Consider the following 27411-nt stretch of genomic DNA (forward strand, 5'->3'; position numbering starts at 1 on the left):
GGATATTGGGAGCATTAACTGAGACAACATATGATAGTACTTTAGTTCTTGGTGCTAGACACAAAATTAGTAACTGTGGTAGACACACAGCATTTAGTTAGGACTCTTGGTTATAACAGAACCTCAGGCCATCTAACTTAGGCCAAAAAGCAGAATTTATTATAAGACCCAGGATGTTTTTCAGAACTAAGGGCAGAGGGGCCAGCAAGGTACAGAAACACAGGGGACATGAAATATTGTCAGGCTGCTTTTTCTCTATCATTACTACCCCATGTGGATGGGGTCCCTGTCCACATGGCCAAGAGCCCACAACCTTCCCAGGGGGAGATGGAACTCTTAGTCCCAATTCTATTTTCTGAGGGTAGGCCTCCTTTGGCCCAGGCTAAGCAACTGTGTATACAGACTCTTCTGCTAGTATCAGAAGATAAATGGGGTAGCAGAAGGCAGGCAAAATATGTATCTCCTAGTATTTACCATATTTACTCCATCACAGGACATTTGGTTGTGTTTTTTTTTAAAATAGTTTTCTTTGCTGTTCATTTTTGTACAATATTTGATTTCTCCCCTCACGTGTAGTTCCATAATTCTCCCACTACCTCAGCACCCGTGACTATCACCAAGTCCCTTGTCCTCTTCTCTTCCCTGTTTTGACCCCTCTCCCGCCTCTTCCCTGCTGTATGCCTTAGATCTATGGTTTCCTGAAAGTTTTGTCTTTTTCTTGACTCTTTGTTTCCCTGTATCCCCTCTATAAGTGAGACCATTTTTTTTTTTTTCCTTCTGGCTTATTTCACTTAACCTAATCCCTTCCAGCTCCATCTGCAAATGGCAGATCATGGAACATTTCTTAAAGGAACATCGATTATCACTGAACAAAACACACTTGGGAAATGTGTGGGTAAAGAGAATGCAATGGAATGACTGAAGAAGAGGTGTAAGTACCAGGAATCAGATGCCCGTTTTTGATGGCAGTGAATAGAAATGCTGGGAGGCAGCATATAAGAAGGCTAATTGAGAGCCTACTACAGAAAACTAGACCTGGAGGCAAGGACCGTTATTAGTGGAGACACAAAGGAACTATTTCCAAAAATATTTATGAAATAAAAATATACAGGCCTGGCAAGTTACCTATATATAGGGAGAGGTGCACAAGAGCAAGAGACAGGGATGGGTCAAAGGACTGATTCGGGGAACTGGACAGTGGCAACACCAAACTGTTAGAGAACGCAGTGGATGGTGCTCACAATCAACTTGGTGGTAGAAGGTGGAACTTTCCAGACTCCATCTATCCCCTGAGGTCCTGGGGAGGGGGAAAGGGGTAGAGCTGGGGTTTCCACAGTTTTTAAGCCAGTGGGGTTGATGAGAAAGGAACCAAGCTGGCTCTTTGGCAGTTAAAGGGCTGGGGCATCAGCAGTTAAAACTGCTGGTGATGGGGGCGCTGTCTGTGAGAAGCCATCAAGTTACCATGTGTGACTTTGGCTTGGACCTTGATCTCTGCTCTGAGGACACTATCTGGGATACCACAGATGGCATCTGGCCATGTGCCAGTGTATGCATTCTCCCTCTCAGCTCTCCCTTTTCTCACTCCCTGTGTAAATGAACTCTGTTATTTTGCTTCTCACCATGTGTTTGCTATGGGGTTGTGTCCTGCACACAGGCGAGAACCCCCCAACTCCTCTCTTCCTTTTGCTCTGTTTCAGGGGTTTGGAGCAAGCTCAGTTTCAACATTTGTTACCAGGCGGTACACTCAAATGGAAATATCCAGAAGCCGGAAAATTTGGGTCAGAGGTAAAGGCTCGAGAGGGGTTTCAAAGTCATAGACTTTCTGGTTAATCATTAAAAACCGAAAAGCTCATGAACTCAACACATAACTATTCAGTGCCTTGCTATGACCCAGGCAGTGGGGGGGACACGCAAGAACAAAACACACAGGGCCCCTGTCCTGGAGGAGTCTATAGTTGCCCAGGAAGACAGACTACATTCAGCAAAGTAATTACAAGGCCCTGTTTTCGGAAGCGCACACTGTCAAGAGCAGGCTTTGTGCAGACCATGGAGAAGTCAAACCCCGCGCCTGTCCTGCGTCTCTCAGATGTGTGCCAGGGAGGGCCACGGGCTGGGCCTCAACTCTTGAATTCCCACCATCCAAGTCATGGGTCTGGCCAGCAACTCGTGGGCTCGGGGTCCCCAACAGCAGCGGGGTGTGCGGGGCGCGCGGGCAGGACACGCGTGGCCAGGGCGCTGGTGCGGCTCGCTCGCCAGCTGAGGACCAACCGAGTCCTTTTGTTTCACCCCAATCAAGCACTGCGACCCGCACCCCGTTAAGCTGGCTGCCCCCGCCCAGGAGACGACACTAGACGCAGGCCGTCCACTGGAGGGGTCGCCTTTACACCCAAAATGGGGCTCCACGCGCCGCCGGGGGAGCGTGAAGGTGACACCCAAAGGCGAGCCCCGGGGGCGGGGTGCAAGGAGTCCACCGCGCTCGTGGGCGCTGACACCCGCGCAGGCCGTTGGGGAGAGCCACGAGCCCGCCACCCGGGGGGAGGCGGGCAGCGGGCGAACTCCGAAGTCTAGGCCGCCTGCGGGGCAGACAGAGCCGCGCGCAGCGTTCGGAACCACCGCGCCTGCGCCGTCCGACGCGGGCGCGCGCTCCCGCCCGACGCCGCCGTGGAGCCCGGAACCAGCGGCGAGCCCGCAAGGGGAGGGCGGGGGAGCGCACGCCGGAGGGACGGCCCAGAGCGTGCGCACGCGCAGAGCTCCCGCCGGCCGGCGCCCGGAGCGCGGGAGAAGCGGAGGAAGCCTCTGAGAGCAGCCGCACCTCGGTGAGCGCCCCCCTCCCTTTTCTCCCGGAGTGCCTTGCGCGCGCCCGGTGGGCGGGGGGGAGGGGAGGGGAGGCGGCGGTGGCAGCCATGTTGTTGTGAGTCTCTGTGTCTCACCCTCGGTACTTCGGCGGTTCGGAGGAGGAGGGGAGGAGAAGGAGGAGGTGGGGTGGGGGGGAGGGAGGTAGGTGGAGAAAGAAGATATTGCCGCCACCGAAGGCGGAGGAGGGGAGGACGGCCCAGAGCCACGCCGCCGTGTGCCCAACGGTCGGTGTCCCCGGCTGAGGCAGCGCGGCCGCAGCAGCCCGTAAGTCAGGGGGCGCCCGCCCCTCTCCCCGGGCCCCGGGCCGCCCCCCGGGCTTTGTGTGGCGGCCTCGGCGGGGGCGGCCCGCGGCGGGAAGGCGAGCGCGGCCTGCGGGGTGCCCGGGCGGCCGCGGCCTGGGGGCCGCTCGCACAATGCGGGGGGCGGGGGGCGCCGGAAGGGGGTGTGCGCCGGCGCGGGGGGGCCTCGGGGCGCCGCTTCCTTCCCCCCCCCCACGCGCCCCTCGCGGCCGGCCCGCGGGGCGCGCTGGCGTCCGCGCCGTGGGGTTGGAGACGAGCTGGCCGCCCCCGGCCCGTGGCCGCGGGAGGGGGAGAGGCCGGTGGACCCCGAGAGGCGTGCGAGCTGGAAGTGGGTGAAGAGGGGGGGGGTCGGTCTGGGGAAACCCGGGAGGGGGTGCTCGGGGCCCGGGGTGTCCAGGAAAAGCTCGCCGTGGGCAGGTGTGGGTGCGAAGGAGCGACCTGGGCTCGGCTTGTTAGGCGCCCGGGGTAAGGGATGTATTTTTGTTACTGGGGCAGATTTCGATACTAAGAAAATATGTAAATTAAGCCCGAAGAAAGGATTACACGTTTCAGATATCTTCGCAATAGTTTTGCATTTGAATCGGGCCAGATTTGGGGGAAAATGAAATGGTTTAAAATTTTATCCACAAACGCGCTTGCTTCTGAGCACATAGCGAGGGGGGGGACCCACTTTTTAAAAGCCTTTTATTCTAATATAGTTGGACATGGAGGGGGGTGAGTATTGAGGACATAATTAGGTGCAACAAGACAATCAGGTCAGTTAAAATCAGGACTTAGTACTTAGGAAAACTGGTGACAGATTTTATTTTTTATCAAGGTTTTTAGGGGAACCTTTATTAGAAAAACGGCCTTTAAATGTTTAAGAGAAGTGTAATTAATACCTGTAAAGGTATTGTATGTCAAGAAAAGAATTTGAATAAAGGGAGTTACCTAAGGATTTTTAAAAGCTTGTTTACTGCTTAGATTCGGGTTTAATAGGTGACTCTTCACCATGTGACCTGGAGTACTGGAGGATGGTTTAAGGAATTCTGGCTAGGAATCCTGTTAAGGTATAAATATTTGTAATAGGCTAAGTTTCTGTCCTTATTCTTAGTCTTTTAAGAATAACCTGCTTTTAAAAAAATGATTTGTTTCAACTGCACTGTCATAAATAGTTGCTGACATTTTCCTTATTGCAACAATGTCTGTAAAAGGCCAATTTTGGGTGAAATTGAGTTGTTTAGAGTTTTCGTTTGGTGTCCTTGAGGGCAGTTTTTGCAGACAGAGAAGGTTTACTGTAGTAGAAAAGTTAAAACTGTGTGTTCCGGTTTATTAGCCTTTTAATTCCGTTTTCTTATTTGCACAAGTCTAGGTATTTTACCTTGGATTTAGATTTGCTATTAACAAACATCTTCAAGTAATTTAAACTGTTTAATTATAATACATGGTTATCTCAATTTGAGTCCAAAGTTCGTAGATGTTTCAATATTTAGTAACATTTCAAGTTTTTCTGAAAAGCCTGCATTACCCTGCTGCCATTTTTAAATTGGTCTTGTAAGGTTACCACTTTAATGGGCCAATTTTTCTTAGGCATTACAAGTATATAAATCAGATAATTCAGTCTTAACACAGATACTATTATTAGGATGTTGTTTCTCTTAAACCATCCAACTTGTGTATAAATCTTTCTGGTGTTGAAATATAATTTGTCCTCCTGAGTACTTACTCTTTAGCAGAAGTAATTATGATCAGAGATTTGGACCAGGTGTAACATCTAAAGCCAGTTCTGAGTGCCCAGACTCTCCTTTTTATAGACACTGACAGGATCTTCATAATTTTAAGTGGGTTGCTCCAGTCTCTCGGACTCAAGAGCTACATCCTAATTCAAAAACCTTTGATCTTGGGTTTCTGAGATATGAAAATATTCTGTATTTTTTCATAGTCTTAAGACTTGTGGATATTGAGCATTTGTATCATAATGCTTTGTCTGGCTTGCATTTACAGTTTAAGGCCATTTTGTCGACAGGTGTGAATAAGATAAAAATTGCACTGGTTCAATCGATTTGTGATACATTAGATTTCTTGACCTTTTAAGAAGGAATACATAATCTGACTTGCTCCTCTTGTCCTCCCTCCTCATTTCTTTCCTTTGATGAATTTGTAAGAAGGAGCTATCAAACATGGTCTGCCCCTTTCCTCCCTCCCTCTCTCTTCTGGAGTCTGCCCCCTGCGGAAAGCACTTTGTTCTGCTTCTGCATGAGGCCACCAAGGATAGACTCTGCCCCTTTCTGAAGGAGGACCATGGTTGTCCAATGACTGAGTTAGGATAATTATGGGGTGTGGTGTTAGGAAGCCTAGTTGACCTAGGTATAAACTATGCCTGCCAGTGTAACTTTATTAGTAATAAAATATTTGGATTGGTATCATTCTAACCCCTGTTTCTCCCACCATTTTTTTCCTCCAACCTTTTCATTTAGTTTAATAGTGACCTTTATATTTAACAATATAAATAGAAGGCATTTTTCATTTAAAATTGATTGCCTTTGTAGTGTAAAAAGTGAATCTACAAAGAAATACTTTCAAATGAAACACGAGTTACATAGAAAGGTGCATGTTAAATTCTTCTTTCCTTCAGAGTTTCAGCTAGCAGTGTGTTTAGAGACATAAAGGTGTTTTTTTCTTAGTGACTTTTTCTTCCAGTAGCTCAAAAGATCCAACTCCTTCCTAATGAAAAATTAAAACTTTGCTAATAAAACGCAAGTGTCACCTTCAAGAATTATTTCCATTTGTAATGAAATCGCAGAAGTTTTCATTGATACTTTTTGAAGAAGCTTTATTTGACCCTTGTCTCCTTTTTGTGTTTTTCTGAAGCACCTTAAAGGATTTTTGGTTATTCAAGCCTCTTGGCAAAAGAATTGTTTTATTAGTATATACCACCTCTGCAAATTTAGCGACTGTAATGCCAACAATTTTCAGTTTACATATGACAGATTTTTACTTAATTACTTCTTTTCCTGTTCTCTTGTGGATGGATTTTAGAGTACTGTATATGTTATGTGCGTGTCCCAGGATTTCACTGTAACTGCTTGCTACAAAAAAAGGGGAAGAAATGTGAGAGCAGAAGGGATAGTAGGAGTGTCAAAATATTGTGATTGGTTGCAAATGGAACAGGGGGAAAAAGGCAGTTGTCATTATTTACCTAGGGTAAAATGCATATTTGTACCATTAAAAAAAAACTCAAAAAACCTGCTTCCTGGGAGGATTTTGGTGAAGTTAACTATAAAATGACACTGCAAAACTTCCTGTTCAACACCTGCCTAGGAGAATAAAATCTGCAATTGGGAAGGGAAATGGGGGGTTATATAAACATACACATGCATGTGCGCGTGTGCGCGCGCACACACACACATACAGAATACTGAAACACCAATAGATTTGTAGAGAACCTAGTTTAAGGGCAGATTTTAATTGTTTTTATTGTGGTAGGTATGTCAGTAATAGCAAGTTGTAGGTCTGAAAGTAGCGGTCTTCTATTGTAGGCATTATTTATGAAAGATTTGTTAAGGGAATCAGTGGAAGGTAGTCTTAACTGTATAAGATGCAACAGGTTTTATTCATTCAAAACAAGTATGTTTTTATTCACTCATTTAAAGAAGGTAAATTAGGGTAGAGGTATACTGATCCTAAGTATAGGCCTTTGCTAGGCTGTCAAATCATAGGTAGAGAAAAATATGGTCTTTATGATTTTGTTGTACATATATATAAGAAGTACTTTAGTCTTCCATTTTGGTGGCTGTATCATTGCATCTATAAGGCATTTCATCTGCATTGTTGTTTTAGCATAATAAATGTAAGAAACATTTTCTGTGGGAAAACTTGAATCATTAAAACCAATTCAATGTAGATTATTTCAAATTTTCCAGAGGATGATAGCTCCAGGTTTTGCCTTTAGGTGTTTTCTTGACCCACCTTTCAATTGAAGTCTAATTGCTTTTTGTCCAAAGGGAAACAGAGCCTGCCCTAGCAAAAATAGGGAGTACTCTAGGATCTTGCTAATTCCTAAGTTTGAGAAGATATTTATGGAGTATTCTTTGAAGATCATTCGTTACTCTGCATATTGTATCCTTTCATCAAGATACATGATGTATCCTTTCATCAAGATAAACTACAAAAATCCTGTACATATTTTTTTGAGCTTTGCAGGCCTATGTCATACTAGACTGTCCATAATGGTGGTGGTATGTGGGCCTTAAGTTTATAATAAGGGCCTCCCCGGTGGCGCAGCAGTTGAGCGCTGGTTTGCGAAGCTGCCCGCCTCTGTGGTGCCAGTTTGATCCTCAGCTGCTCCCCGGCCACCGAAGGAGGGTCCCACATGGCGCGCAGACCTCTCCTGCCGCCCGCTGCTCCCCTCAGCAGTGTACTTCAGTCCTTCTGCCTGCTCTGCTCCCCGCTCTGGCTCTGGTGAATTCTCTCACCCTCCCGCGCTTCTGACTGTACCCAGTGCTTGTATAAACAAAACAAACAAATAAATAAAACATGCCTCTATAAAAAATAAAACCTATAAAAAAAAGTTTAAAAAAAAAAAGAAGTTTATAATAAGGTGGAGAGGAAGATAATTAAATTCATGATTACAGTGCAGTATGCTAAGGACCACAGAAGTGGTGTTACAAAAAGTACTATAGACTGACCTAAGGAGGCATGGAAAAGCCTTTCCCCAAGAAGTAAAGCTGGGTCTAAAAAGTCTTCGGGAAGTTAAGTAGTCAAGAAAGTGGTGAGCACATGACATTCAGCCAGAGGACTTAGTATGTAGAGGGACCCTGATCCCGGAGGATGGCAGAGCTTAAAATGGGGGTAAGTAGGATAACTGGAAAGATAGTTTGGGGCCCACCAGATTTAAGAACCTTATCTAATTTGGACAGTCCTGAGGACTTTGGAAATCCAAGACTTAGACCATATCGTCCTGGAACCTTTACAGAATTGTTGTGTTATTGATATCCCTGTGTTGTGCTATAAGTTAGGCTCATGATTTTTCTTATGGAACTGACTATAAGATGATGAAATCTTGCATCTGTTAAGCGATGTCATCGAAGCTGCTTCTATTATAAATCTGTAATACCGCATGTAGTGTGTTAACAGTGCTACATGATATAAGAAATTTCTTTTAAAGCTTAGTGCTAGAAATAGGGTTGCCTCTAAGGAATTTGTGTGTCTTCTTTCTATGGATGAAAATTGTATAATTCCCCCCCCCCCTTTATCTTTTGTCTTCGGAAATTAAGTTTAAAGTTTACTATTTCTGTCATTCATTGTTATTTCCTTCCTTAAGATTAGTTTGCTTATTGTGTCTATGAAATACTTTAGTGTGCCATCTTCCAAAAATTTTGAGTGAATATAGAGTATGTTTATTTACATTATACTCAAGAATCTATTTCTACCACAGACCTTTTTTTTTTTTTTTTTTTTTTGGTCTATAAATTAATACTTCTGAAACTAATATAGATTTGGTTTCACTTTTAGAAACTGCAGCTAAATGCTTGGGTTTTTGTTGCTGTTTTTCAGGTAGTGACTTAGAATTTCTTTTTAAATTTCAGTATATTTAGAAAATTCATTTGATCATCACACTTAAAGGTTACTGGGAAACAGAATCATCAGTTCAAGGTTTGTTCTTGAGTATTTGAAGAAGTTTAAAAATCACAGTTTATACTGATCACCTAAATGATTCCTCTAATTTAATTAAAAGATTTGTATGACTTGTTTTTCATCAGACTGTTCAGAATAGTCATAGTAAACTAAACATACAAGCATTTTGAAACTTAGTTAAAAGTCATAAGTTATGTCATAAGTCATGGGTTTTGCTAGTGAAAAGTTACAAAGGTTGAAATGGTTTATATAACTTGTTCATTTTCCTTTGTTTTCTTAGAAGTGACTAGAAATACTGCTTCTCTGAATATCTTGTATTTACAGCAGAAAGTTAAGATACTTTGTTAAAGTTAAGTAGCTTTACTTGTAACTTCTCAGAACCTTTATTAGGCTAAAGATACAGAATGAGCTCCAGAATTAATGTCCTGAGCTTGCAGATAGACAAGTAGGTGCCGTAGCAGCATATCTTAAATATATCGGACAAAACTTATCGTGATTTAAGAACATACTTTGAAAAATTCTCTTCCAAAGGAAAAAAAAATCCTTTCAAAACTTTGTTAAAGTCTGCTGCTAAAATGGTTATTACTTTTTCCCAGATGTCTCAGACAATGCATTCAATGACTTCCTTTATTTAGTTCTTGGTTGCAACCTAATTAATATTTAAGTTATTTCTCCTGGGTGCTACATTTTAATTGATACTGTATAATGATTGAAAATAAGCAGATAGCTGAGACTAGCCTTGAGTTGTTGGATATTCTGCCTAATATTAATATGATTTGAAAACAAGGTCATTTGTACTATATTCTGTAATAAAGCCTCTAAATGTAATGCTTTTAAACGCTATTAATATATTGGTAGAACCTTAAAAAAAAGCTTATTTTGTTGGCTTCAGTGAGCCTTACAACACTGAAAAACACAAGGATAAAGAAAGCCAGCAGTGTCTCTTCCTCTACCAAAGTTATGTTTTATTTTTAACATACTGCCCTTCTGTTTTTTAAACAAAAGCAGTGTCATGATAGATCATAGCAACTTGGTGTTTTTATTTAATATTATGGCATTTTACTCTATTAGTATATACAACTTTAATTTTAATAACTTATCATTTTTCTTTTCCCCCAAGCTTTACTGATTTGCATTTTTATACATAACTGTGTAATTTGGAGAGTACTGCCTCAGACCTCTCCATATGTGCACGTGCTGTATTCGTCCTTCACTGAAGCGCCAGTGCCAGCGCCCTGTCACTTTCCTTCCCTTTTTCTCTCCTCCCAATACTCCCGCTGTGTATTTTCACAGTCTAAGAACTGTTTTTGTTGTGTTTTGCCAGTTTAACAACTTAAATTTTTAGCTCATTGTTTTTTATATTGTTCGACCGTTTTTTCTGCGAGTTTAGGTTGTTGAGTTTCTATTTTTGAACAACTAGAAGTAATGCTGCATCAAATATGGTTAAACAGCCCATGCTGTCATGTTGGTATGTAAGGTGTATTCCCACAGGAGTAACAGCTGGGTCAAAGGATTTTTTTGTGCTTTTTAAACAAAACATGTGTTCACTTACTGTGGGTCATCAAGACTTTAGAAAGCACTTATATTTCAATTTCATGTATTAATCTCATTTAATCTTTGCAATAACTATGAGAGAGACATTGTTGCTTGTATATGGTGAAACAGGATCAAAAAGGTAAAGTGGTCTGAGTTTTCACCTAGTTGTAGACAAACATGAAACTATGTAGGTCTTTTGATTGTACTTTCTGTTTCTGTTACACCAAGATGTCTTACACTAATGAAATCTTAGTTGGAAAACCACTAGTGTTTGTGGATGTAGTCCTTAGGAATGGGTGATATGATGATATAAGAGGGTAAATTTTGTACAGAGAAGTGTTTAGCTGGAGACTTTTTTATTCAATTTTTATTTTAATTTTGTATCGAAGTATAATGGAGCACTTTTTTTTTTTTTTTTTAAAGACAATCAAAATCCATGTCCAGACTAATTCAGATAAGTTTTGGGTTGGTAGAAATCTGAGTATTTGTAGTTTTTAAGTTTTCTACATAGATTCTGATGCACCTTGAGCACTTAAGAGCCAGTGGCCCTAAATTGCAGTTCTCATGTCCTTTGGGGGTACATGAAGAGTTTCCCAGATAGTAGTACATTCAGTGTTCTGGGAATCAGTTATGTCCTTGCTGTAAATATTAAGTAGTTGGGCCTGTGTTCTATTCCAAATCTTAATATGTTTTATCTCAGATGGTTAAGCCTTTAGGGCACCAAACTTAGAGTTAACTTCCTTTAGTGATAAATCTTACTCCCTTTACTGTTAGGAATTAAACAGCATAGAACTGGAGCATTTTGGCTTCCATTGAGATTTTCCCAATTCAGATCCGTGGTAGTCTTTTTTTTTTTTTTTTAAACCAGGTCACCTATTTCTTCCCTAACTTATTGTCAAAGAATGCATTACAAAGTGAAAGCAATACTATGACATACTTTTGTTACTGATTCTGAAGGGTCTTTGTCTGACTTTCACTCATTAACCCTGCACAAACTTTGAAAGAGCCATTAATTGGTTTCAAGCTAGGAACTTCTATTGTTCCCTGGGAGGTGTGCAACTGCCCCCATGATACTCCCTAGTTGAGCAGTGGGTTGTCCTTGTTTTATGGGATTGATCTGCCAGGGCAGTGTATTGGCTGGCCAGGGTTCTGTAAGGAGGATTGGCTGATCTGGTTTTTGCTTGGGTTCAGAACCTTTAAGCATCCACAGGTGCTTTACCTAGTCTTAAGTTTACACACACACACACACACACACACACACACACACACACACACACTCAAATATATTGTGAGGTGGTTTTTTTGGGGTCATGTTTTGTAAGTATGATTTGGTTGACGCCACTTTTTATACTTTAAGGAATATATCAGAGTAGGATAGAATGAATCTAGATGACATAGAAAACTAATTACTAACCATTTAAATGATCAATAACTGATTTTTTTAAACCCAAAGTGTCAAGAATGTATGGCTAGAGATACCATCATAGGTATTCGTTATCCATGTAAATACTTGTATATTGCCTTTAAAAACCTTTGCATGTTTACAAATAAGACTAGGGTGAGAGTATTTTTCTTTTAATTGATGCCTAGTTTATTGAAAAGATGTTTTTCTCTTATGTTTCTTTATAAGTCATGATGCATAGCTGTGTTTTGTAAAAATTGAGTGGGAACTAGTCATGATGTAAAGAAGATAAAACTATGCTTACTCTTTTTTCTTAGATGTGATTATTAAGAGTTATATGCCACTCTTTCTCATTGTTTTCCATTTCTACCTGGATTTTTTTTTTTTTTTTTAAGATTTATTTATACAAGAACTGGGGTACAGGTCAGAGGCGTGGGAAGGTGAGAGAATTCACCAGAGAGAGCGGGAAGCAGAACAGGCAAACGGACTGAAGACACTGCTGAGGGGAGCAGCGGGCGAGGCAGGAGAGGTCTTCCACGCCATGTGGGTTTCTCCCTGGCCGGCTGGGAATTGAACCCTTGCTGCAGAGGCTGCGGACAGCCCCACAGCACACTGCTCAATGCGCTGCGCCACTGCGGAGGCCCTACATGGATTTGTTTTCTACAAAAGTAGTATAATAGACTGTTTTTCACCTTGTGTTTTCACTTAGTATCCTGAGCTTATTTTCCCATATGTGCATAAATACATCTGGCTCACGATACTTAATGGATGCATGGTAGATAATTTAGTCCGTTTTCTCCCTCCCCAGCCTTACTATCCATTCTTTTGGTCTCTTTCCTTATTCCTACATTTTATAGAATACTGTCATAATCAGAACTCTTTACAAAACTTTTTTTTTGGTCTTATTTCTGATACAGAGAAATTTTGAAATTTTTTGGAGAAGTTGATATTAATACATTGACAAATACCAAGTAAATGCCATGGGAATTTAGTTAAAAGATTGCTTGAGGTAGGTTTTAATGGAGCAGGTGACTTTAGAGCCAAACTGAGGAATTTGTAGGATTTGCACATGAAGGGAAAGATGGCATAGAGCTAGCCAGAGGACTGAAATAGTGTAAGCCACAAATGTAATTGGGAAGGAAGGGCTTTTACCTTTCCAGACTTGGTAGGGAAAGATGAGCATTTGGAGTCTTGCTACTATCAAATCCTCTGCCATCTTGTAGCTTGTAATACCTAAAGCTATATACAGTACCACTTAAGTTACTACAGCAACCTACTCTTAGATTATCAAATCAGACACCCTTATGTAGTGATGTACTTAGGTGAATGTGCTCGTTTTTAGGCTGGACTCTCACTCCCAAACAATATTTCTTTCTTTTTCTTTTTTTAAAGATTTGTTTTATTTATACAAGAACCGGGGTACAGGGCAGATGTTGGGGGGGGCGGGGAGCGGTGTGAGAGGAGTCACCAGAGACAGAGGAGGGAACAAAACAGGCAGAATGACCGAAATACGTTGCTGAGGGGAGCAGCAGGCGAGACAGGAGAGGTCTGCTGCGCCATGTGGCTTGCTCTGCGGCTGGTGGGGATCGAACCGGCACTGCAGAGGCTGCGGACAGCTTCACAGCGCTGCATTCAACCGCCTGCGCCACAAGGGAGGCCCCAAACAATATTTCTTCTGACATATTTAATTCTTCTAGGATAGACGGATTTCCTGATAGGTATAGTAGGAATGCAGTACCAGTTTTGCTGAGCTTTAGTCTTTATGATCCTTAGCATAAAAATGAGTTATGCCAGATAAATTCTCTTGTTCTTTTAGGAGGCTAGTGACTGATAAAGTTAGTTCAAGGTTTGTGTTCATTTGGGAGTCAGTTTTTAGGGGGAAAAGATTCACATACTACTTTTCAAAAACATGACTGAGGAAGTAATACGTGATTAAATTTATGTAACAACTTGGACCCTAAGTCAAACCACTTGTGGAGTATATCCACATTTACAAGCTGCCGTTTATAAATGTGTTTTCCAAAAAGGGATTTGTCCACATTGTACCTGTGCTTCAAGACCCAGCTTAAATTCCACCTACTACTTCATGTGGCTTTCTATCAGGTTGTTACATGGAAATTTATAAACAATATTGCAGTGTACTCAGATATTTATCATTCACATTCAACAATGTGTGAAATCTTGTTTATATACATATTTTAATTTTTAGAAGAGTATTCTAAGCAAATCCCAGACAACATACCATTTTAAGCATAAATTCTTATTTATGAAGACGTCTAGCAAAATTTAATATCACTTAATACCCATTCTATATTTAAATTTCCCTGAAAGTTTTTTTATACTTGATTTGTTAGAACCAGGATTCAAATGAGGTTAACACAATATATTTGACATTTAAGCCTCTTTATATAATAACCATTCCCTTTAAAATTTCATACCATAGATACATTACAGAAACCGGTAAATTTTCCATTTCCATATTCTCAGTTGGACAATTACTTGTGTTACTTGTTATTTTGTTCTTCTGTCTCATATTCATGACAAAACCAGTATTTAGATTTAGCGACTATTAGTTTGAAATTTTGTGTGTGTGTGTGCGCGCGCACATGCGCACACATGCGTGCTTTAAGGTAGTAATTCTTTGTAAGTGATGGTGCTGTGTCATATGACATCATGAGACATTTCACATCTGCTTGTTCCACTTTTAGGATGGCTTATTAAATCACATAAAATGTTAGTTTAGAAATACTGCTTTGATAAGGGTTCACTTTATAATTCATCTTGGATGTCATTCAAGCCACTTGGTGTTACTTAACTTTTCTAGCATATGTCGTATTAATTTCCTAAGTTATTTGACCTGCTTCTCTTCTTAGGTGCTGCTTAAAAAATGTCAAAAACTAGCTTTGATTGAGGTGGTTTTCATGTGTAGATCTTTTCTAAGTATTTTGTTTTTCAAAAGAAAGCAGTTTTCCTAAACAGTATTTTATTTCCCATATCAAGAATGCCTTGTCATCTGAGAATCTTTGTAAGGACTCAAATATAGAGTAATTATTTGAGAGAGTTGTAAGGGAAAACTGTAATCTTATATTTGCATAAATGTAAATATATATTTGCCTTCTGGAGCATGGGATATCTGAGATTTATCCTTAGATGCCTAAAGCATTCGCACATAGAAATAGTTGATGGTTTTATTTAATATTAAAAGTTCTGGTCCTGAAATAATCTAACTTCTCATCTTAATTATGAAATTTTAGCTAGTAAGAGTTGTTGAAGATTTCTGATTTCTGGGAGTCTGTATGTTGATAACACAAATTTTTTGCCAATTTCATTCAAAATGTAAAAGTTGATTTTTACCTTAACTATAATTGAGTCAGTAAATGCTGTTCTTATGTAGTCTTGTTCACTGATCTTCATAATTTCTATGCAGTAACTAAAGGCAAAGGACTAGATACACTACTGTGTAGAGATTATACAGCTGCACCCTGTTGCACTTAATCAAATAGTGTATGAGGATTTACAGTTGCTTACATTGTTTCACAAAGAAGTATCTCATGTCAAAAGTTTATGCAATACTCCCACGAAGTACACGGACAAATAGCAAATATTGAAAACTTTTCATGCACATTGTTGCTCACCCACTGACCTCAGTGACTTGTCCAGTGCCACTAGAAAAGTGTATGATTCCCTTCATGCTCCCAGAAATAAATTGCTAGGCATTGAGTTATTAGAAACTCCTCATGTTAAATCTTTGTAGATTAATGGTCGACTCTACATACCTAAGCCCGGATTTAGGTTTACCTAAATCATATGGACAGGAAAGGTGATGCTAAACAAATTGATGATATTGGCATGTTTGCAAAGTGATTTAATTATGTTGAAGAGAAAGTATTCTTAAGACGTATAGCACTTGTTTGTTTGCAATGGATGCCACTAATGCGCATGATTATGTTCATTAAAAACAGTCTCAGGAGAGTGGCTACTGAGACTATTTCATAAACAGTTAAATTTACCGTTTGTATGTATTTATGTAAATCAATTATGTTTTTATATAATTTTGTTTTTGTATTGCTGCATAGGGTAGTAGCAGCCTGTAGGAATACAGGACCAGTGGGAGAAGTGCCAATGGGAAATTGCTCGTTTTATTTTTGTGATTGTCTATAACAAATGCCGAAAGTCTCAGAAAGAGCCTTTAAAATGAGCATCTTGTATTAATTAAGTCACTATCCATATATTATTTGATTTCATGATCCAGGTTTACATTTCAGAAAATATGACAGTTTTTACACAGTATCCATTGAGCTTTTAGATGGCTGATCTAGCCCCTTAAACCTCCAAGTTTCATTCCTCCTGTGATCTTAAAATTAACTTCTACTATGGCCATAAATAGAAGTAATTATAATACTGTGATTAGTGTTCTGTGGTGGTAAAAAGTGCTTCCATACCATTTGTTGTAGCTCTGAATGGTTTTTCCACAATTTTTTTATTGTAGGCCTATAGTAATGAGTTGAATAAGGTGTTAGCTAAGAAAATTTAGTTTTCTCAATTATATGACTGTACTTATTAGTGCATATCTCTTGTTCTTTATACAAACTATTTGTAAAATAGTGGAATATGTATTAGCAAAAATGAATCACAGCATCTAACCAGGTTTTTGAGGTGCTTTATGTTTCTCACATAGTTACAATGCTGATTATAAGGAAAAAAGCTGATACTGTTAATTTTAGAATTCAATGAATATTTGTTCTTTTTCTAAGAATCATAATCTCAAAACAGTAACTTTTTAATTTATATTTGCCTCGGGATTGACCATGTTGTGATGTCTTTTATAGTAACAAATTTAAATTATAATTGTTCATTAAAAGAAAGAATATTGGGAAAGTTTCATGATCTAATGGGGGGGGGGATGGCAGACTACAACCTGATACATTTTGGATATATTTTCTTGTCAATTTGAGATTGTATAAGTAGTTACTCTGTTGCTTACCTGAAAAGATTGTTCTGTTTCTCCCTTTGAATTAATCATTTGGGGTAAAATTCATTTCTAAATTCTTGCTTTTCCTTTGCTATCAGGCCATACCAACATTTGTAGTTATAAAGGGTATACATAGCAGATTGGCCTCTTGCAAGCATTTTGGAATCCCATTTAGTGGCTTATGTGTTACCCCCACCCCTGTATGGAAATTATTGCTGAAAAGCTGAGTATTATTTCCTTTCCAGCCCAGTGTTTTACCCCTTTTTTCCCTTTTTTCATTACCTTCCTCATCGTTATAAAATAAATGGTGTCATCCAAAAGCTAAGATCAAGTTTTATTGTGATAGGTTTTTTTTTTTTTTTAAAAGCCTTTCTCCTGGTCATTTAATATAACAAAATCTTCTCTGTTTAAATGTAATCTAAAATCCCCTCTACAAGAAAAAAATGCATGGGGATAAATGAGAAAGTTGAAAGTAAATCCCTGTCTAACTTTGGTTTGCTCAAATTTGAGAGTGAATTACCTGCATTTGATTCTCTGAATAGTTGAGAGTAAATGCATTAGAACAGAGGTCAAAAAACTGTGTAGGGCCTCCCTGGTGGCACAGCGGTTGAGCGCTGGGCTGAGAGGCTGCCCGCACAGCCTCTGCAGCGCCAGTAGGTTCCCTGGTTGGTCCCCCCCCCCCCCCCCAGGGTTCCACAAAACAAACAAACAAAAAAAAAACTGTGTAGCCTTCCAGCCAGATTTGGCCTATTTCCTTTTTTGGTCCACGCTCTAGGATTGAACTTTAGATTTTTGAGTCATCAGAGGAAAAAATCAAGAAAATAATTTCTTTTGTGAACATGAAAAGTATGTGAAATTCAAATGTCACTGTTCACAAATACTTGTTATTCATATTTATTCATTTGATATTGACTGTGACTACTTTTGTGTCACAAAGGTTTTAAAAGCTGTAACAGAAGCTGTATGGCCTGCAAAGCTAGTGTTTAGTGTATGGCTTTTTACAGAAAAAGTTTTTTGACCCCTGCACTAGGGGCACGATTCACCACAAATGTGAGAATGGAGCGCGCTCAGTTACCCAGAGATTTTTTTAACTACCACCTGATGTATTTGGTGGAGCACCAATGGAAACATGGAAGTCACCAAAAAAGGGCTTCAGTGAAGACCCTCCCCTTCAGTGCTTTACTCTTGAATAGATCTTTTTTAAAACTTTATTTCCCATTTTATTCAGATATAAATGATAAACAACTATGAAAACTTCCCTTGTTATGAGAACTTTTAAGATCTATATTAGCCCATTTTTAATTTTTTAAAAAGATTTATTTATTTATTTATTTATACAAGAACCAGGGTACAGGCCAGATGTGTGGGAGGGTGAGAGGACTCACCAGAGACAGAGCAGGGAACAGAACAGACAGACTGATGAGGGGAGCAGCTGGCGTGACAGGAGAGGTCTGCCACACCATGTGGGACCCTCGCCGGTTGGCCAGGATCTAACCAGCGCTGTAGGGGCTGCGGACAGCTTCACAGCACTGTGCTCAACCTCCTGCACCACCAGGATAGGCCCCCATTTTTATTTTTTTTTTAATCTCCCATCACCATCACTCATTACCCACTAACCCTCACTCCCCCCTCCCCTTTCAACCTCAGAAACTTCAGTTTGGTTATCAGTGTTTTCTTTTTAATTATTTTACTTTGTCAGCTCGTCTACTTTGTTGACATATTATTCTTACATATGAAATCATCCAGTATTTGTCTTTACTCTCTGGTTTACTTTAAATTCCTTTATCCTATTCCCTGAGTGGGCACTTAGGTTGCTTTCATGTCTTAACTGTTGCTAATAATTGCAGCAATAAAAGTTATGGGACATGTAATTTTTTTGAGTTGATAATTTCCAGCGCTCCAGGTAGATACCCAAAAGCGAGTCTGCTGAATTGTATGGTGTTTCCATTTTTGACTCTTTAAAATAGGTCCAGATCACTGTACACACAGATCCAGTGGCTGTACAAATGACAGTATCCTGTCCATATCCTTGCATATCCTCTCCCATGCTTGCTTTTGGGGAGTCTTTTTGATGTATGCCAGTAGAGAAAATATGTCTAGTACTTTATGCCTTTTTTTTTAATAAAAATCTTCCTGTTTATAAATTGTAGTTTTATTGTAGATGTGTAATAAAATAGATAAAATTTGATGTGTTCCTGTTAGTGTATAGCCTGAGGGGGAACCCCAAATTTGCGTGCTCAGAAGGGATTCTGCCATTTGCTGCACAAAGGAAAAAACATACTCTTAGCGCCAAAGAACTTTAATTGGATAAGTGTGCACAGAGAAGGAAGAGAAGAAAGGACAATGGTTTTCCAGTAAAACACCCAAAGTTATCCATCTCCTCATGGGGAAATACCCAGCCAAACAGGGTTGGCCCCAAGTGGGGCCACTGTGGCATGAAACCTTACCAGAAGTCTAAGGCACCTTCTGGCAGGGAACCACAGGAAGGGGGCAAAGGGACCAGGCAAGTCTGGGACTAACAGAACACTAAGTACAGATCCAGGGGCGTGGACTGCCGTTGTCAGCCTTCCCGTCCTCGGTGTCTTTCACCCACATCTCTGCCAGGGGTCCCTGTGTGTCTTGACTGCATGTGTCTGCCGTGTCTCTCAACTCCCTGGTGCAAGCCCAAAGCTGAGAAGCAGGTGTGCCCTTTTTCTTCATGTGTGTCTCTGCACCACTGTCTGTCCGCTCCACTTGTCTCTGCCAAGTCGTCTTTAGCTTCCCCTTCTTGCTCCACTCCACCTGCCTAGTCAGGCAGGGAACATCAAACCTTCCCGGGTTGTGGAGATTCCCCTCTGTAACTGATGACTTGTAATGACTGAATTTGGCCTTCTTTCAAGTTTTATTTATTGAAGTGTAATCGACATGTAACGTTAGTTTCACATTGCAAAATGTTCACAGTAAGTCTGGTTAACATCCATACCAATATGTAATTATGTTTTCTTCTGAAAAGCATTTTTAAGATTTACTGTCTTCACAACTTTCAAATATGCTATGTACAGTGTTACTAACTATAGTCACTTTGCTGTACATTTTCACCCATGACTGACTTTATGACTGGAAGTTTATACCTTTTGACTTCTTCCTTCATTCCCCCGCCTACCTCCGAGTCTCTAGCAACCCTGTGAGCTTGGTTATCTGTTGAGTCTATGTGTGAGATCATGTGGAATTTGTCCTTCTCTGTCTCGTTTTGTCCTTCTCTGTCTCATTCTTTATCCATTCACGCATCCATGGGCACTTCAGGTCTTTCCCTTTTCAGTCTTAACATTATATGCATTTTCTTGATTATAAATTCAAATATTTTTCATAGCCACATGGTATTCCATTTTAATACTGTTGTGTCACTGTAGTATTCCGTGGGAAAGTTACGCAGTTTGTAATTTCAGGATCTGTTAGCACTTACTCTGAACACCTTTACATGGATAATGTTATGTTTAGGTTTTATTTTCAAACTTGATTTCCAAAGTTAGGGGAACTGATTCAAGAGTTACAAAGCTATATATATATAATATATATATATTATATATATAATATATATATGATGCTTTCTAAAGAAAGAATTGTAACAGCGTGTCTCTTTGTGTTTCTAAGAGGTATTTTCTTCTTAAAGCCTATTTAAATCTTACAAGTAAACAAACTTGGATATCTGAGGCTCCAAATGGCTCCAAATTAAAAGCAACCTAATTGGAAAGGTCAGAAGTCTGGCTTTTTATATTCGGGTCCCCACTGTTTCTAGTGCAAAGTCAGTTGGGATTCATATCATTCCCCGCGGGGGTGGGGGGTGGGGGTGGGCACTGTTTTAGACAATGTTATCTTTACCTGCTTTCAGAATTTTTGTTTATCTTTGGTTTTCAACATTTTTATTATGTGTGTATGTGTGTGGGTATAGAGTACCCCCGTGTTTTATCTCCAACCCAGTAAACTGTTTTAAAGATACTTTACAGTTTAAGAATTTCCATTTTGCTATTTTTATAGTTTTGCTTTCCCTGCTGAAATTCTTTTCATCAGTATATTTTTCCTTTCATCTATGAGCACAGTTACAATAAATAGTTGCTCTTAAGATCTTTTCTAATTTAAACCTCTGGCTCATCTTGGGATTGGTTTTTGTTGACTTTTCCCATTAGTCTAGATTGTCTCATCCTGTTTCTGCTGTGTCTGGTGATTATGGATTGTGTTCCAAACTTTATGATTTGCATATTGGCTTAGTGGCAAATATTGCATTCTTCTTTGTTTTTGTTTTCCTATGACTAATGTGGTCAGCAATAGACATTTCTGCTTTTTAGTTCTTTCAGCGTTAGTTGGACTGCTTGGAGTCTGACCATTCACGGGTTGTTTAGGGATTGTCTAAAATCTGAACAGAATTTATGTACAGAATTTGGTTGTCTCCATTCTGAGGTCCCCTCCTCAGTTTCAAGCAACTCTGGTTGCCCCAACCTTCTGTGTTCTTCAAGCCGAAGACTGAGTTTTCTCCACAGATGTTTTTTGGTGCCCTGCATCCACGTTGTCTGTCTTCAGGCAAAAAAGCAATTAAAAATACTTGGTGCCAGTCCTTTCTTTTAAGTATTTTCAGTTTTCTTTCAGTTTGTTTTTTAGTTGTTTGTTATTGCCTTCAAAATGTTACGTTTTGTAGCATTCAAAATAGTTACCTACAGGAGGGTGTGGTGAGGTGTGGGAACTATTCCTCTGATTACCAGAAAACATGTGAGGGCTTGTTTTAACTCATTTTTTCATTGCAAAATCTTACACATTGAAGATGCACAGTAAAAGTTTACTGAATTGAAAGAATGTATGAAATGTTTGCTTTGTGAGAACTAGTAGTGCTGTTAGCTAATGTGCTACCTATATTATCTTTGATATGGTATCAGATCTTTTGCCCATTTTGTAATTGTTCTCATTGTCTTTTTAAAGAATTAAAGCATTCTTGATACAAGTTCTTTATCACATGACTTACAAGTATTTTGCTCAGTCTGTGGCGGGGGTAGGGGGTTCTTTTATAAATATCTGGTAGATAGAGCATGCTTTTAATATTGGTGAAGTCAGATTTTTAGACATCAGTTTTTCTTTTACGAACTCTGCTTTTGATGTCAAACAGGAGGTCACACTGTTTTTACATCATTTTTAGAAGTTTTATAACATGAGTTGTTACATTAGGTATGTGATTCATTTTGAGTTAATTTTTATATTAAGGTGTAAGGTATGTGTTGATGTTCGTTTTTTCATATAGACATGCAATTGCTCAAGTATCTCTTGATGAAAAGCTTTATTTTTAGCTTTTTTTACTTTTATATTTAGCTTTATTTAATAGATATTTTTTGAATACTGTGTGTTAGGCGCTGTTTCAAGTCTTTTATGTTATTTAATTCAAGTTTCCCAGCAAGCCATGTGGAAGCTATTGCTGCTTATCTTCACAAAAGAAAATTGAGTTTGCCCTACATGTCCAGAGTTACGGAAGTATTTGTGCCAGAACTATAATTTGAGTCCAGTTCTGTTCCCTTGTAAGCCATATTAAAGAATTGGAATTTCATCTTTAAATCAAAATTAAAAATGTGAAAGTCATGATAATGTTACGGTAACCACTCCACCTTCTTATCTGAAGTCAACAGAGATTTGAAAATGTGTACTAAATAAGATTATTTGAGAGACAGTTTCATTTAACTTTTATTACAATATTTTTTGGTAATCGTTTGCTTTGCTTGTGACTTTGTTTTGTGACTCTTACTATACCTAATTTATAAATTTTACTTATTTAGGTATGTTTGTGTAGGAAAGAACATAGTATATGTATGTAGGGCTTGATTGACACAGTCTGGGATTTCAGGCAGTTTACAAACTGGGAATCTTGGGATATATCCCCTGTGGATAAGTGGGGGGAACCTTCCATACCAAGTGGAAAGAGGACTAAATTACATTTTGGAGATTAGATTTAGGATGGAAAGATAGGAGAGGATTGCAGTATTTTAGGTAAGAGATGATAGTGGTCTGAACAACCAGACAACTAGAAAGTGCATAGATTGAAGTGAGGTAGAAGGTCTATTTCATGAACTGGCGTATTGGTGTATTGTGTCCAGTGAACTGGATATTGATGTAAGAAAGGAAATAATTAAGTTATAAATGGGGAGGAAAGGTGAGTTGGAATTTCCTGTGATACCTTCAGGAAATGGAAAAAAGAAATAACTGGACATTTTGAAGGGGAGTGTCGGGGCAGGTTCTTAAGCATCTCTTACAGTTCTCAAAAGTTATGAATGGATAAGGAGTGAGAGACACATAGGGGTCTATCAAGAAGCAGTTGGAGACTTAGAAAAGTGAAAAGAATTTTAAGAGACAAAGTACCAGTGGAAGACAGTGCTGCAGGAAGGGAGGAGTGCTTTGTAATCTCAACACTATGGCTCGTCAGAGTGAATGGACTGGGGGAAATAATGGGATTATATCAAAAAGTGGGACTATATTTTAAGGCCCTTCAGTTTTAAGACTGAATTTGTAGTGGCTTCAGTCTTGAGTGGTTTCTCCAACAGTATTTAACTGCAGGAGGCAAAGGGTATCTGACTCAAGAACACATTATCACATGAAAGATAAAAAGCAATTTAAATTATTAGTTAGAAATACAAAGATAGAAAAATATGCTTTCACTTGAGAAAGAAAAGGAATTAATTCTTAAGGAAACTCTACTCAGTATTTTAATTACTCTCAAGCAGAATAAGTTATATGTTGCTTTGAAGTAGATAGAACAGAATCACTTAAATAGTTTCAGTGAAAATTTTTATCATGTTACAGATAACATGTGCAAGTAATGAAATGCTGAGAAAATTTGAAAAATCTTAACTGAAAGAAGTAATGCAAAATAACAGTTGTCTGGAACTAATAAAAACAGAATAATTGTATTTTACTACTTGAACTTAATTTTCCATGCATTGTTTTTGTCAGCAAACTACTAGTACAGGTTTCTTTTGGTGCACAGACTAACCCAAAACCCTTGACTCCAGGTTTTTTCCCAACCTGTCATTTGAGCTGTTACTAGAAAAGCCTATTTTCATAGAGAAATCAATTCTTGTTCATCTCAGATCATCTAACATCAGTAATAGCAATATAGTATAAAAATAGTTGATGTCATTTATTGTTAAAATTTTTCTTTCCACTAATTTTTGTTTTATTCAACAGGTCTGATCTGTGGATGAAATGAATCATGATTTTCAAGCTCTTGCATTAGAATCTCGGGGAATGGGAGAGGTAAATATTTATGAATACTAGAATGTATAGCTCTCTTTATTTAAGCCATCTAGATTTATTTTCCCATTAATTTTCTTGAGATTAGTGATTATGTCTTTCAAATGATACAGAATATTTAAATACCAGATTATATAATTCTGTGGTGATTTTCAACCTTTTTTTTTTTTAACCTTTTTTATAGTTTTTAGTGAGATTATTTCTGTATAGTTGATTTGATTGACTTGGTTAGATAATTTTGGTACTAAGCTATAATTATTTGCTCCTTGTCTTGCTTTTTAATATATGTATGCTGTTTACTTTAGCCACGCTTAATTGTTCATGATTCTCTTCCCAAAATCTCTCCTTGTTCACTGTTTTAATATACTTCTAATCCTCCAGTACTACTATAAAAAAGGTTCCTGTCTATAAAGTAAAATTAATTACTTCCTTGTCTGACTTTTCATAGATTTTTATATATACTTTATTATATTATTGGTTACAGTTTGTTTTATATTAGTCTCCCCTGTAGATTGTCAGCTTTGAATGACTAGCATATAGTGGGCACCCTAAAGTTTCAAATGGATTTTATCAGCCCTGTTAATCTGATACTTTCGTTAGGGCATCTCATTTAACCTCAGCAATACATAATTTAAGGTATCAAAAATAATTTAGTTTTCCTTATACCTAATGGATATTTAGAAAACTTCAATTATGAAAACCCTTATGATCACATCTTTTATAGTATGGACTTTGATGAAAGAAATTAACAGTGAACAGACCTAACACATGTAATTAACTTCTTGCTCCTGGAGATTATTTTACTTTGGTAGATTAGAGACCTTCATGAGACTCACTCCATCCAATGCTGTGCTCTTCAGATGCAGGAAAAGAGTCCAGTCACTCCTCTGGGCCACAAGAGGGCACCCTGCAGCTAGCTAGCCCTTCCCTTCTCCAGAACAGCGTTTTCCAAAGCGTTTGTCATTTTCAGAGGACTGATTTAAGGGTGAGTTAAGGTGCTTAAGCTTAAGTATTGCCAAAATAAACTTGTTAGTTCAGTGCATAAGGTAAAATTCTGGGCCCTAACAAAAATTTGAGAGAAGGAGTAATTTTCAGTTAAACAAAAAATTACAACTTCACTACAGTGCTTAGACATTATTTACACTATGGTTAAATAAAAGGAAGCAGTGGAAAGGGCTTTTGTTTGTTTTCTTTGTCTTAGAAAGGAGAATAATAAAAGCAGGTCTGAACGCTGTTTCAGCCTAATCTATGACAAACGATTTTTTTTTTTTTTTAAGAACAAGTCTAGTCATACCTCTACCTTAATTCTAGTTAGACCTCTAACACTTCCCCAATCTCCATTGTGTATATATTTACAATTTGGCTTTTCTCCCTTCCCTTTCTGTTAATAAATAGTATTTGATCAATCAAAAGAATCTTGGCAGTTTAGAAAAAGTCATAATCAGGAATTATTTGAGGGTGGAGGGAGGGCTATCTAAGGTTTTTGGAAAAGTTGGGAAACTGGGTTGAATCATATTAAATGAAATGAGCTTAAATCTAGGCTTTCTTAATGGAAATGTCAGATATGCAAAGTAAAAGTGACTAGCGTTTAGACTACTGGTGGTGAATAGCAGGTCAGCGCATCTATGACCTTCATCTAGTAAAAATGTATTTTTAAATAAGCTGTTATTCTTTAATTAATATTTTTCTTAATCATTTACCAACTAGCATTGTTACCTCTAAGAGATAGCTAGGAAACCTACTCAGGTTTCTGTCTCTGGGTTCTGTCTCCCACAAGCCTTTCTATCTTTCCTCATCTCGCAGGCAGCAGGGAACCTTCTGGGATTTCCTTCTTTGCCTGTCTCTCTCTCACCAGTCTTCTCCTCCTTTCCTGACAGGTGAGGTTTTTTTGTTTTTGTTTTATCCCAGAATTCATTCATTTTAGTAAATTAAAAGCTGCCTTTAGTTTCTGGCTCTTGAGTTTTCTAAAATTGCTTGTTTTTTAATGCAACATTCTTTTTGAATGGGTTGCCCTATTCTTGACTTTTTCTTTAAAAATAATATTTTCCTTATTTTTTTCTTAAGTTGTTATAAATCTCTGATGTATAATGCATTGTATTTACATATAGGACTCTTTTTATATATACTTTTTTGTAGCTTGTGATAGCTTTACTGGCCTTAGAAGGACATTTTCTTATAGTTGTTCATACAGAAATAGGAACAGTTTGTATTCATCCATTCATAAACTCATCCTTTACATTTTTTCCCTGATAACATGTTTCTTGTCAAAAGACATACTGATTTACATTATGTGGTGCAGCTTTAGAAGAACAGAGTAAATCCACAGCAGGTGGAACTCAGCTTCTCTAGTCCAGTGTTTTAAAACTGTATTGCAGGTTGCTGGGGGCATAGTTACTAGTTACTGTTTACTTGTTACGTAAGGGAAAAGAAGCTCTGCCTGAAATTCTGAAGGGAAACAAGGATTTAATACTAAATCACTGAGTTAATTTGCTTTCTCTTGAGAATATTTTCATAACTTAGTGAGACAAATAATTCTCCCTCTTTCTCTGCTCATTGTGTCTAAACAATAATATTTAAAGAAAACATGAAAGTAAATTTATGTACCAGCATTTCAGGTAGTGTAGTGAAGTGGAAAATGTCCTAGAATAGGAAATAGGCGACTTCTGTTTCCTGTCATATCTATCACTAGTGCTGTCACCTTCAGTAAGACTGGTTACTTTGAAGACAGTAGTAACAGTAACTTTTGCATGAATCACATTTATCACTCAGATGCTCTAGCTTTGATCTAAACTATTAGAAATAACGAATGAAAACTAGGCATTTCAAAAAACTAAATCGTGATCATAGTTTTGCCTACATAAAGTCACTGCCTTACCAATTCTATTTTAAAATTTAATCCACTATAATAAACATCATATGGGCTGAATATCATGGTAATTTTGGGTTGTCAGAAAAGTCACGGCGCATATTTTTCTTTGAAAAACAGAAAAAATGCCTCCTGACTTCCCACAACCGAGTATTTGAAACTGGTTTTCATCGAATCTGGTAGTTGTGGCCTAATACTGATATGGGATCATCATCCTACTGCTACTTTTATATGTAACTTTGGAAAATTTAACCTCAGTTGTGTTTCTTTATGTACAATGGGACTGTATTAGGCAACTGTTCATAAGTAGTAGGATTCATGATATTCAAGCTGGCCCCCCAAAAAAGGCAAACAATTAGAGATGAAATTTCTATAATCCTTTAAAATAATCAGCAACTTTGATGTTACTGAACTACATGTTATTTATGTACCTGCTACGTCAAAGATGCTGTTCCAGGCAACTTACGTTATTTCATTCTAGTCTCATAATAACCGACAGTAGCTTTATTATCACCATTACTTTACAGATGAATAAACCAAAAACTCAAAACTATATATGTACTGGCTCCACCACCACATAATGATACTGGAAAAGAAGTTTAAA

General features: G+C 38.7%; 1 protein-coding gene across 9 annotated transcripts in view; it reads left to right on the forward strand.

The window, feature by feature from the left end:
* Positions 1-2769: 2769 nt before the first annotated feature.
* Positions 2770-27411, forward strand: part of PUM2 (pumilio RNA binding family member 2) — an 83663-nt gene continuing 59021 nt past the window's right edge. For 4 of the 9 annotated variants that reach the window (XM_037528459.1, XM_054701341.1, XM_054701342.1 and 1 more), the window contains exons 1-2: positions 2879-2911; positions 23876-23944. In XM_037528459.1, coding sequence (XP_037384356.1) covers positions 23894-23944 — 51 coding nt within the window. In that variant the 5' untranslated portion in view covers positions 2879-2911; positions 23876-23893. The other 5 variants (XM_037528458.2, XM_037528460.1, XM_037528461.2 and 2 more) reach the window with 5 other exon arrangements.

The sequence above is a fragment of the Talpa occidentalis genome, unplaced genomic scaffold, assembly GCF_014898055.3.
Source record: "Talpa occidentalis isolate TD23 unplaced genomic scaffold, MPIMG_talOcc4v2.1 talOcc4.5, whole genome shotgun sequence".
In the NCBI taxonomy this organism is placed as follows: domain Eukaryota; kingdom Metazoa; phylum Chordata; class Mammalia; order Eulipotyphla; family Talpidae; genus Talpa; species Talpa occidentalis.